The following is a 13,546-nucleotide window of genomic DNA, read 5'->3' on the forward strand; positions in this document are numbered from 1 at the left end:
AAGAAAAATTATATTCCCTTTTACTTGACCAAATTTTGCAAAAACATTTTGCTATTTAACCAAAATAAGGATGTGACACATTTTGGTTCAGTATACCAGTTGTCCATAATTTATTCTAAAACACTGAACCAAATTCTGGTGTCAAAACTGTGAGATTCTTTGAAATGTACAGTGAGGGAGGGAGAGAGAAAGGGTGTGTGTGTGAGCGTATGTCCACAAGCAACCAAGCAAGCACCCAAATTTGACACTATTTTTGCATCTGAGGCTATATATACCATAGTATGTATATACTATGGTATAGTATATATATAGTATATATATACTAAGTATAGTAAACCAAGTATAGTAAATACAGTTTTATTTTGTTGTTTGCAGATTGTAGGCAAGTGGATGAAATATTAGAATCAAATTGGAAACATTATTAATAAAAACACTGCCATGCTATCTTTTGGTTTTAAAAACTTTCAAGGTGTCGAAGAATAATTTAAAATAATTCAAAAATACATTCTACAAGCCAGCATTAAAGAGCGCAGTAAGTAAAACCAACAGCTAAAAGCAGCAGGTTAAAGGCATCAACACTTAAATAAGAGCTGAGAAAATTTAAAAAGTCTACTCTTTACCCAGTACTAAATAACCATGAGTAGGTGCCAGGTGAATCTCCCTGAGAAGGAACGTTTCATAAATGGAGGTACTGCAGCTAAAAAGACACTCTTTCAGTCCCCACCCACGTAGTCTCTGATGGCAGAGAACCCAAACATGGACCTCTCACAAGGACCTTAATAACACAGGCCTGCGAAATTGAGGGTAAGAAAAATTTTTAAAAAAAATTTATGGTGGTTTCATATGAATTCGGGATGCTGATTCCACAAATTCCCAAGGAGGCTGCTTGAACCATTCACTATGCTGTATCTCCAAAACTAGACATGATAGGGCAAAACGGAGGCCATTTTTTGTATCAGAACCCCAAATATACCCAGGAATAGATCTAAGTCAGCAAAATGCGTGTTGGTCTGTGTAATCAGATAGATCTGTGCATGAGGATGTTAAATATGTACAGTAAAGCAAACTGATTTGAACAGCTAGCACGCCCAACGTATTTAGGTCACAGAACTTTTTTTTCTGCTAACAAATCTGTGAGTTCAGAAATCTAGAGGAAGGTACTGTCCCTTATCTAAGATTGCATGAATAGCAAGAATACTTTTTATTCTTATTTTTACTTTTTATTTTTACATACACCCCAGACAACATTCTCATACCCAGTATTTAGTCATTCAGGATGGCTTCCACTCCTCTTATTTCCATATTCACAGTCATGGACTGGAATAAAAAATTACCAATAAGCATGAATTAGAAAGTTAGGGTGCAACCCGTTTTACCTTCCTAGTTGTGAGTACTGTACTTATAAGTACAGGGGGGAGGTGGTAGATGTTGTTTTGAGTGAAATTCTGGCTTGATCTTGTTACCAACATTTGAGTCAAAATAAGATGTTCAGCAAAGAGAGAGAAATCTCTGACCTCTCAAAAAGGAAACTTCGTTACCTTTCACATGGCATCACTGCTTGCCTTGTCAGACTGCAACTGAACACGCTCTTCTGCCTATGGCCTGCCGTGGCCTCTTTCTGTGCAGGTTCATTCTACGGTCATCCTGAAAACCAATTCATGGCAATCAGCATGTTGACAACATAAGAACATGAAGGATCCTGCTGTTTCAAATCAAAGGCCTATTAAATCCAGCCTCCTTCTCATTAGAGCAGCAATTTTCAATCTTTTTCATCTCATGGCACACTGACAAGGTACTAAAATTGTCAAGGCACACCATCCGTTTTATTGATAATTGACAGGGCACACCATGCTGTCAGTGGGAGGCTCACATCTCCCAATGACCCTACTAATAAATGACCCTCCCCCAAACTCCCTCAGCACACCCGCAGACCATTTACGGCATACTAATATGCCATGGCACACTGGTTAAAATAATAGCCCTAGACCAGCGTTCGCCAAACTCACAACCACTGCGTACTGAAAATGCGGTCCCCGTTCAGACTGCATCTTACCATTCTGCCTGGTTGCCATGTGCATTTTTCCTAGATTTGGGGTCAGGGATGCTCTGGGCAGTTGCATCTGTTGCCCGGCATCTCAGAAGGCTGCACAACAGGACTTATGAGGAAAGGCTACGGCGTTTGGGCCTCTTCAGCCTAGAAAAGAGACGCCTGAGGGGGGACATGATTGAGACATACAAAATTATGCAGGGGATGGACAGAGTGGATAGGGAGATGCTCTTTACACTCTCACATAATACCAGAACCAGGGGACATCCACTAAAATTGAGTGTTGGGCGGGTTAGGACAGACAAAAGAAAATATTTCTTTACTCAGCGTGTGGTCAGTCTGTGGAACTCCTTGCCACAGGATGTGGTGATGGCGTCTAGCCTAGACGCCTTTAAAAGGGGATTGGACAAGTTTCTGGAGGAACAATCCATTATGGGGTACAAGCCATGATGTGTATGCGCAACCTGCTGATTTTAGAAAGAATGCCAGATGCAAGGGAGGGCACCAGGATGAGGTCTCTTGTTATCTGGTGTGCTCCCTGGGGCATTTGGTGGGCCGCTGTGAGATACAGGAAGCTGGACTAGATGGGCCTATGGCCTGATCTAGTGGGGCTGTTCTTATGTTCTTATGGACATCTGGGCAGACGCGACTACCCAGAGTGTCCCTGTCCCCTGATCTTGGTGGAATACATGTGTCAACCTAGTGGAATGGTAAGGTCTGCCCACCAGTTTGATGGGTTTGTCCAAACCCCAGATCCAGCTCCTGGACCGGGGTTTGGACAGTCCTGCTGTAGGGGGCATGAAAGTTTCCATGTTAAGTACATTGCACACCATGGAGTCCATCAACAGCGTTTGGCCACAATGGCTACATGGCCACTCCCTTTTCAGAGGCAGTATGCCATGGACACCACTGCAGGCAGGCACATCAAGAAGGCTGTTGCTTTGGTAACTGGTTATCAGCTCCCTGGAAGTATCTGGTTGGACATTCTGGTACAGCGATTTTTTCAACCACTGTGTAGTGGCACATTGGTATGCCGTGAATGGTCTGCAGGTTTGCTGTGGGAGTTGGGGTGAGGGTCTTAGTAGAACCTGCGGGGGATGTGAGCCTCCCACCGGCAGCATGGTGTGTCTTGTCAGTTGTAAATAATTGATGGTATGCCCTGATCATTTTAGCGCATTGTCAGTGTGCCATAAAATGAAAAACGCTGAAGATCACTGGTCTAGGGTATTTCTAGAGGGGGCTCAGCCATGAGACAAAGACAGCTGGGCATCACATGGCAGTGCCATTAAAGATGGCGGTATGCAAGACAGATCTGACTTGTAGAGCGCAGTACATTAGGAAATCCTCCCTTTTCGAATCAACTTACAATACAGTTATTATAGTTTTGGCACTTGGTTCAAAGCAATTATATTGCATATAATCCTTAACATTCCAAATCAAGGTTCTTTTTGCTACAGAACATCGCCACCTCCAAAGGTGTAATGCTTACGAACTCTGAACATTCTGGAGATCATCTTTCCAACCATTTTTCTTTGATGTGTGTATATTTTACTAGCATTTGTATCATGCCTTTCAATCATTGATTCTCAAGGTGACTTATAAAAGTTCTGAAGAGAACACAATTAAAAAAAATACAAATTAAATGTTTTAAATTAACATTGCAGTTATTTTACAAGCAACCCACTATTCATTGATTTTTTGTTTTTGTTTTTACAGTTAGGTCTTAATTTAAAAATAGCACCTTCCAAAACGCATCAGAAACAGAAATTGAATGCTTGCTGAAAAGTGAGCAGCAATGGGTCCAGACAGACCTCCTTTGGGAGGGTGTTCCAGGGTCTAGGCACCGCAATGGGCAAGAGCCTGTCTCGCATGCCCACCTGCAGCTATACTCCTGCTGGCAGGAAGAAACAGGGCTGGGCCTCAGGAGTGAATTGTCAAAAGTTGGACCTGACGCATCCCTTTGACTTTAACGCCCACTTCCAGAATATTATTAGGGCCAAACTGGCTGTTATGCAAAATATATAGTATGGTCTGATGGGTTCATCAGGGAGGGGCCAAACAGAGTACAACCACAGCAGGGAGTTGAAGGGTTAAGACTCATTCCACCAAAGTTCCCTTCCCAGTCACAAACCATGTGCTATTTTAAATAAGAAAGAACTAGTGAGTGCTGTCTCTACTTGTTGCCCACCAACTGATACCACAAGAGTTTCATGGCTCCTGGGGGACACTGAGCATGCTCACTCTGCATTGAATTATGTTTTGTTTTCCCTGTTTTTTCTCCTTTTGATTTACCCACTTGTGTGTACATAGGCAACCCCCAAATCTGTGGAAACCATGACCTTATCAGTGGGTGGCACGTACACCCTGATAGGGACCTCATGAGTTTGTTTCAGTAGTATTTAAGTAGATGTAGATGCTCAAGCAAGTTCCTATGGGAAGAGGCAATTCTTGGGATATTCAAGTTCTAACCTATATAGCCTTTTAAAGGTAAAAATATGCCTTGTTGTCTTTCTGATATTACATACTGTTACATATCATTCAGTACTGATCTTCTGGTAAATACAGACCATGAAAGTTCTTAATTCCATTACTCAGATGGAAGCATCCTGCCTAATGTGCATGTTCCTTGTACTGAACTTGCATGAGTGATGAATTTTGCATACAAAGGTCATTGATGGTACCCTTTGTATTTCATTGCCTTTTGGTCCCTCTCTTTACATCCCTATTCTCATTTTTTTTTTAAATAAGAGTTTAAAGCAGTGGTTCTCCAACTTTTTGCACTGGGACCCACTTTTCAGAATGAGAATCTGTCAGGACCCACCAGAAGTGATGTCATGATTGGAAGTGACAAGCAGGAAAAGCTTTAACTATCCTAGGCTGCAATCCTGCCCACACTTACCCAGGAGTAAGTCCCATTTACAATCATTGTTAAAAATATACATAGTAGCCTTTTGAAGAAACACTGGCTTAAAGAAATCCATCAAATTAAATTTAATCAATTGGATTAGCATTGCATGCATTTGCAAGAAAACTGGTATTTTGTTAACAATGGGGAAGAAATCCCTCTGCGTTTAAATGGCAACCATCTTGGAAGAGGCATTTTCTCATGTTTGAGGGCAAAGGGGATGTATTTTATTTTCCACTCCATCTATTTTAGGATGATGCATGCACTTATAAGTAAAATTATTTGAAATATCTATTTTATAAAGATATTTTATTTTCCACTCCATCTATTTTAGGATGATGCATGCACTTATAAGTAAAATTATTTTAAATATCTATTTTATAAAGAATGGCCTGCTTCATCAAGGGTTCTTTGTTTAACGTATTAGCATATTTTTAATAACAATTATCTAACCAATGAATTTAAAGACTGCAGCCCTCCCCTAACCTTCTCATGTTAACACTTCATCTGCTGAGGTAGTGTCTACCCCACAAAAGCTTATGCCACAATAAATCACTTCATCTTTGAGTTGCCACAAGATCAGGATGGTGATGGTGGTTTATCTGTTAAATTTCTTCAAGTGACTTTTGAGCTGATAACAGCAAGTCCATAATCCCAAAATGCTGATAAAATTGTGATTTGATGCCTTCCATGTTATCTACTTAGGTTATTACAGTAGAATCCAGAGATAATTTGTATGCATAGCTAAGTGTTCAGTGGTATACTCTAATAATGCCACTTGTTTCGATGGGAGTTCAGTTTGGTTCATGCATGCATGCACATCACAGTTGTTTTGCACTTCATAACTACCATTTGAAAGCTGCCTTGCCTGAAAAGCATTACATTTGTGGTGACATGAATATTTTGTCTGGGGTATTAATCTGTGATAGCCCATTCAGAGATGCAAGTCATTCCTGGATCTTTCAGACATTGTCATGAACAAGCTCTTGTGAACTGGTTTTTCTTTCTCTGGATGGTACCAGATTTTATTTCCTTCTGGATTTTACTTCCTTCTCTCAAATCATTCTGTATGTGTTGATTCTGGTTCTCTCCCTGACCTTCTCCATCCCCATAATCTCAAATAATCCCCTAAAATTTCTTCACTTCTCTTATGTAATGGACATTAAAGGCAAGACACCAAGATTTTAATTTTACCAGGACATAAAAATGAAACCCCAAGGAATTTGTCCAAACAGAATGTGGATGTTCATGAATAATGGGTAGTAGTGTTGCACATGCAGATGAACTAGAGATGCCTGAGGGGGGACATGATTGAGACATACAAAATTATGCAGGGGATGGACAGAGTGGATAGGGAGATGCTCTTTACACTCTCACATAATACCAGAACCAGGGGACATCCACTAAAATTGAGTGTTGGGCGGGTTAGGACAGACAAAAGAAAATATTTATTTACTCAGCGTGTGGTCGCTCTGTGGAACTCCTTGCCACAGGATGTGGTGATGGCGTCTAGCCTGGACGCCTTTAAAAGGGGATTGGACAAGTTTCTGGAGGAACAATCCATTACAGGGTACAAGCCATGATGTGTATGTGCAACCTCCTGATCTTAGAAATGGGTTATGTCAGAATGCCAGATGCAAGGGAGGGCACCAGGATGAGGTCTCTTGTTATCTGGTGTGCTCCCTGGGGCATTTGGTGGGCCGCTGTGAGATACAGGAAGCTGGACTAGATGGGCCTATGGCCTGATCCAGTGGGGCTGTTCTTATGTTCTTATGTTCTTAACTAGTGGGAAAAATAACTGCTTATCTATTGAATATAGAGAGAATATGAAATTTGCTAGTTGGTTGCCTCCAGTTGAGGAGAGAGACAACTGTTTTTAAAGGAACTGAAAGTGGTATAAAAGAACTTATTGTTCCTGTGAGTGTGTATGCATTATTTTTTTAGCCGTTATAGATGGTCAGATAAGTTTTGCAGGTTTTATAGTCCTTCAAAAACTTGCAGAACCTATTTGACCTGAAATGGTGGCGAACAAACCAAGCTAGCGTGTACACCAAAGCAATGACAACAGTTGTATGTCTTCTGGACCCCTGGAGGAAAACAAACGGTCACACCTCTTTGAAAGCACCTTCTGTGCACCCTTTGCTTTTGTTTCTGCAGCTACAGCAGGCTGACTGTGCTGCAGCCTGTAACCATTCATCAACCTCAGACAAAAAGCGCCCCTACAAAGGGGTTGATGTAACGGAAATCGATGCAACTTGTTAACCTTGTTTGTTTATAAGCAAGGTGAGTTGGGTGAGGCTCTTCTTTAGGGGTTTTTGCTACCTTAGAGGAGTTAAAATCAACACACGGCCGGCCCTTTATCTTATATGCTGAATATCGTAGCAGCGCATAATATCTTGTGTTTTTTGTTTGTAATTTAAGTAATTTCACAGCCATGCAATAGCACAATGCATCCTGTGTAAGAGAAAGATAAAGTAAAGAGGAACTAACTGTCCTTGTTTGTTTTCTATGACATCCTCCTCCCTGAACACCCACACACACACAAATCAACATTTCCTACAGCCCTGTCTCCCTAACTCACTTCCAGGTAAAAAACCTGCAAAAGAAAATTTTTAATTACCATTGGAAAGGACCTTTACTTGTGAGTAAAGATTGCAGAAGGTCTTGGAGGACAGTTCTGGGTGAAATGCTGCAACGTTAAATGCTGCGTGGAGTATGGAGCCGATTTTAATTCAACATTCAGCTAATTATGGAAAAGCAGTTCAAAGGGCTCTAGTGTGGATGCAGTTTGACCAGATTCAGAGAAGCACATGCCATCCTGTACAGATGTCTATCACCTTACTATCTTCCCTTTATCTCTGTACTCCAGGCAGCCAGTAGAGATCAGGAGGTTCTCAGTCATATTCCCTGGAAAAGGGACGTTGCCCATCCAGAGAGTTTTGAAGTGTATGGTCTGTAAAGGCATAGTACAGTGACCTTGATGGAATTAAGCTGGACTGGGTCTGGTGAGTGCCTGGATGGGAGGCCTCCTAGGACCTTGTGTATACCATTTTGACTTCCTCAGAAGGAAAGGCAGGGTATAACTAAGACAAAGAAATAAGCTGCCCTTATGCATTTCTAAAAGTGTAGGCAGTGGTGTTCCCTCTCTAGGGCATTTGCATAGGTGGGATGGGTGTCGACTTTGCTTCTTTTTTTGCGCTGGCCCTGTTCTGAAGGATGGGAGGAGCTGTGTTGACAGAATGGTTCTTGTAACATTGCTGCGTTTCTCCAGATATCTGGGGCTTAATTTGGAATGGAGCATAGCCTACGGAACAGTGGAGTCAATCCCAGCAACAGCTTCTAGTGTCAGAGCTCAGATCTGGAACGTGGAATGGTAACAATCCAGAAGAGGTTAGCCCTGAGTGTGTGCAGAGCACAGAGCCCTTCCTGCTGAATCTCTATCATCTGTTCGCCGATGTCTTTGGTCAGCAGTCAGGGCAGAGGCTGTAACTTTGAGGCAAGGTTTTGCTCTGGTTCCTCTCTTTAGAAATAAAACGTGGCACACGCTCCATGAACACTGAATGGGCTAGAAATATTTAGGTAGGGCTTTTTAACTTTTAAACTTTCACCTTTGAGTAAAATTGTGAAAGAGGCTTTTGTGATATTTTCAGCCTTTAACGCGTAACCGAGGCCCAAAGTGACTCAGTCACGTACACAGCTCACTTCTTGTTTCAAAGACATATTTTTACTCATATTACAACTGCAACCATTTCTACAGAAATTCAGTTATTATCTCAAAATAACCCTGCAAAGGGACATATTGTGGAACATCATCACGCTTGCAGAGCATCATAGTCAAACCTGTGCATGTCAGACAGTCTGTGTGCCTGAGGCGCTACTGTGGGCAAGGTAGGAGCAGGGGCTGAGGAAAGACTTCCGTTATTGGGCTTTTCCATGGTAATGTACCTTGTTGCGCTGACTGTTTTCACATGACACTCAAAATCAGATTAGCCTATGAGCCCTGGAGTGGGTGTGCCATGTGCAAATGTTACACACATGGGTTATAATGCAGAGGATAGCAATTTTAGAATTGAATGCATGTTCTGGCCAGTATATTCTTTCCATTAACTATTTTAAGCCTCACTTGTGAAAATACCTTTGGTTGGTTGGCAACCTTCAGTCTCGAAAGACTATGGTATAAGCCTACAGCACCTGGTATTCCCAGGCGGTCTCCCATCCAAGTACTAACCAGGCCTGACCCTGCTTAGCTTCCGAGATCAGACAAGACTGGGCATGTGCAGGGTAACAGTTGCTGAATGAAAATATCTTTGGGCATAGACATTAGCCAAGAAAGCAGGAGAATCACTCTTCACCTTGATAATGTACTCCCCGGTTGCTCTAACTGTTCTCCCCCCCTTTGTTTTCCAGGCCATGTTGCCCACTAGGTGGACTGCAAGACTGTGGCTTCTGCTCCTAGCAATGGTTTGTGGAGGAAATGCATCAGATATAGGTAAGGTAGAGAATAAGTGTGAGAGAATGCAGGGGAGGGAGCTTCAGAGTGTAGACTAAGCACTGAACTCTACATTCAAGAATACAGTGCTCAAGAATATCTGTTTTGGCTTAGGTCAGTGCTTCCCAAACTTTTTAGCACTGGGACCCAGTTTTTAAAATGACGATCTATCATGACAGAATAAGCTCTAGAAAGAAATCATATTTCATGTATTAATAATAATAGTAATAAATAAATCATTAATAATAATCAGGGTCCTGTGTTCCTGAGACTTCTAGAGACCTTACATATAATATGCGTGTGTAGTCATTTTGCTAGACTCTCCCTAGAAATGAAGTTCAAGGACTCTCCCCCCAAACTTTTCGTCATTCCAGGGTACCCAGAAGGCCGAACTAGAGAGCAAGATGTGCAGTTAGGGACTTCCATTGCCACTCCCTTGCATCTGGCATTCCCAGATAGGTTACCTCTAAAACCTAGAAGTTGCATATAGTAATCATGGCTTATAACCTGTGAAGGACTTCTCCTTCATAAATCTGTCCAATCCCTTTTTAAAGGCATCTAGGCCAGATGCCATCACCACATCCTGTGACAAGGAGTCCCACAGATTACTTGCTGGATAAAGAAATATTTCCTTTTGTCCTAACTCTCCTGCCACTCAATTTTAGTGGATGCTCCCAAGTTCTGATGTTGTGGAAGAGGGAAAATAATTTCCCTTTATCCACTCTATCCATTTCATGCATAATTTTATGTCTCAATCATGTGTGTGTGTCCCTCCAATGCCTTCTTTCCAGACTGAAGAACCCCTAATACTGTAGCCTTTCCTCATAAAGGAGGTGCCCCAGACCACTAATCTATTTGGTTGCTCTCTGAAAAGCTCTCTCTGTTAAGAACAGTCATGGGGCAATAGTGCCCCCCCCCCCGCTGCTGGAAGAGAAATATTTTATCTCTTTCCCACAGTGCTGTCTTCCTGATCTGAATTGTCTTCCCTTTTCCCAAAGCTGCTATTTGCCCCATAGAGTGAAAGCATACAGGTATCTGCATGGATTGTATCCCATTTGGTCATCTGAGACTGTGGCTTGTGGTAGGACCCCAACCTTTTGGTAGAGCCACCCTTGCTTTTGTCTTACCTCTGGAAGGTTCCTTTAGGGTGCCACTGTGAGCAAACTAATTGCACCTAAGAGATAATTATAGTAGTGGTTTCCCTGAAGTCTTGGTAAGCTGTGGAAAGAGAGAGAGAGAGGATAATTTGCTCAGGAAAGAAGAGAATTGGGATTTGGAAGAAGAAGCAGGAGAGAGAAGACCAAGCATCTAAGTGAGGGCAAAGGATCAGTAGTATACAAATAATGCCCATGTATGTTTCCTTTGCAGGTTCATGTCAGCCTCAGCCCTCCTGTCAGGAGTGCATTCAGTCCCACCCCAGCTGTGCCTGGTGCAAGCAATTGGTGAGTATTATGGACTTCTTTTCCTGATCAGTTTTTGACCATCCTGATTCTAACATTGAGCTCTTTTGGAAAGGCAGTAAAAATCTAATAAACAATCTCATTTGGGATCTCAAAAGATTTTGGCCTAGGACCTACACCCAGAGCTTAATTCAGATCTTTTTAGGTCAGGGAGGGAGTGGTTGGGACTTGAAATTCCTTATATGTGGATCTGACTTTTGTTCCTTACTATTGATGGAAAAGCATTCCTTATGTGTTTAGCGGCACTCTACTCTCCAGACAACTGAAAGGGGCTTTGAAACCATGAGAGATTGTAGCGTGAGGCTTGACTTCCTTGCCTGAGTCATCTGGAGCCTCTTAGCTCTATGGGAACCTTTATGTTTTCATACCACTTCCATGCTTATGATGCACTGCAGCTTACATTTCATTGCCTTGGTGGTTGAAGGCAATTTGAATGTGATTGCATGTTTGAATGTTATTGGACCCCATTCAGAGCATATTCTGTGAGCCAGGCACATGTGCCCTTGGCAAAACCAGAGAGCTTCCTCGAAGGCAACAGCATCCACAGCTACTGGCTGGCCTCTCAGTCACCCTTTGCCTTTCAACTGCAGTTTCACACATAGACTTTCAAACTGTGTGAAAAGGGCACACTCTGAGTCACCAAAAGTCTGTATTGTCAGCTGCCTGCTCCCACCACTGTGGAAAGTTGAGGCCACTGCAGCCTAGGCTTCGAGGGTGCTTGGGTCCCTGTGACACAGGAGCTTTCCAATCAGAGAATATCGTACCTCACTGAACTGTGATAGGAATGGATGATGGGACTTGAAGAGAGCACTGGTGAATTTAAATGTCTTAACATTCTGGAAAGGAAATGGGAACTTTCCTACTTCTTGGTTTTCCTGACCCTCAGTCCTACCCCCTCTGCTGGTATTTATGACATGTCATGTGAGCAATTGCAGCTTGTGTACATATAGAAACACACAAGGAACCAGGGCTCCTACATGTGTCTTTCTGGCATGTCTTTCTAAAAGAAAACATGGTTTCAGACTTTCTGGGAAATGTTTAAAGATTATTGCTTGTGCCAGAGTTCTGTACCTGACTGTACCAGCTCACTTATGGTAATCACTGAGAACTAATAAGCCGCCTGACCCAACAGGAATAAAATAAGCTTTCTGACTAGTATCACAAGGGCTACCAGTTCCTGTCTGCTGAAAAGGCAGTGATGCTTGATGAAGCTCTAATAATATCTCTCAGCTGGCATCTTGATTGCCTGAAATGGCAGGCTGGGCAAGCACCACTTGGGAAACAACCCCACATTCCCTCAGGAAACCGCGATCCTAATGCTCTGTGTCAGCCAGTGGTTCTTCTGTTTCCTACCCTCCCAAGAACTATAGCACTGGGTCTCCGCTCCCAGCAGTGCACTCTGTGTAAAAAGAAAAATAACCCTCATTGTCCCACAGGGAGAAGTATAGCTGCTGTGGCAGGAAAGCCTCCCAGGTGCCATCCTAGCCACAGGGGAGAGCTGCTCACCACATCCTACCCGGATGCTTGAATTGAGGCTGGTGTTTAATTTTATGAATCACATATGTGTATAGTATTGTGTTGCCTCTCTTACTGTAAATTCTCCTGTAGCAACTGAATTCAAAAGGGAAAAAAAATTGTGTGTAAATGCAAACATGCGCACTTTAAATAAGTGGTTGTATGACAACCACCCCCTTCCCTGAGTCTCCAAGACCTTTTCTATACCCACCCATCATTTTATGAGGAAACCTGTTGACTACAAACTCACAGAGCACCCAGCTACATGAGAATGGGCAACGTCTTGCTGCTTCTAACCAGCATTCTTCCCCTCACCTCCGACTGCCCGGAAACGTTTTGCAAACAAAACCTGTGGTGTGATATTTTCATGGGTAACATTTCCTTCTCCTGGTCCAGTTAATTGCCTGTCATGTACAGGGGAGCAGAAAGTTGCAGAGGTGCAATCCTTGTGTGTTTGTTTCGCAAACTATTACTGAAGAAGAGCAGCTTGGTCAAGTGATATGGACAGTCTCCCATAACGTCAGGCCCTGAGAGATGTTCTACACGTCATGCAGAATGAAATGGTAGAAAATTGCCCTCCTTGCATATGGGAAATTAGTTCAGCAGGGAAAGGGCTACAATGAGTTCCTGCCTGCAGCCTTCTGAAGTAGTATACGGATAGTCCAGAATTCTCCCACCCAGAATTTCTCCTCCTGTTGTCTTTGCTGTGAGAGCTGTTCCAGCAGGGCTCCTTTTTGCACTCTTCTGGTAATATGGAGAAATTCCTAACTCTTGGATAAAGCACCAGTTTTGGGTGGAGACAGTGCTGGCTTCTCTCTTGTGCCCAGGGGCTTCCTGTCCTACCTTAACAGTTGGAGTTACCAGTTCTCCAGGAATTTGAATTGATTGCCAGGTAACTGTTTATTGAAATAATCTTGGAGATTTTAACAGGGCCTCCTGGGTTTAATGACATGGTGACAAAAAAACTCTCCAGGAATAGCTTCAGCTCCCATGCCATCAACATAACTTGAGAACAAGTCCTATCTGTCTGCTTCCTCCTTCCACTGGCAAAATTTCAAAAGATTTTTAAACTGTTTCAAACAATTATCAAATTAGTCGTTATCTGATGATATGGTTCTCCTATTTCATGT

The 13,546-nt window shown here is 42.5% G+C and overlaps 1 protein-coding gene and 1 pseudogene across 1 annotated transcript in view; one reads left to right on the plus strand and one right to left on the minus strand.

Moving 5' to 3' along the window:
• Window positions 1-13,546, plus strand: part of ITGB7 (integrin subunit beta 7) — a 31,571-nt gene that overhangs the window by 3,066 nt on the left and 14,959 nt on the right. Inside the window, exons 2-3 of the mRNA XM_066613296.1 lie at window positions 9,360-9,441; window positions 10,810-10,883. Coding sequence (XP_066469393.1) covers window positions 9,363-9,441; window positions 10,810-10,883 — 153 coding nt within the window. The 5' untranslated portion in view covers window positions 9,360-9,362. The remainder of the gene's footprint in view (window positions 1-9,359; window positions 9,442-10,809; window positions 10,884-13,546) is intronic.
• LOC136642873 (5S ribosomal RNA) lies at window positions 9,132-9,251 on the minus strand (annotated as a pseudogene).

Source organism: Tiliqua scincoides, chromosome 2, assembly GCF_035046505.1.
Source record: "Tiliqua scincoides isolate rTilSci1 chromosome 2, rTilSci1.hap2, whole genome shotgun sequence".
NCBI lineage: Eukaryota > Metazoa > Chordata > Lepidosauria > Squamata > Scincidae > Tiliqua > Tiliqua scincoides.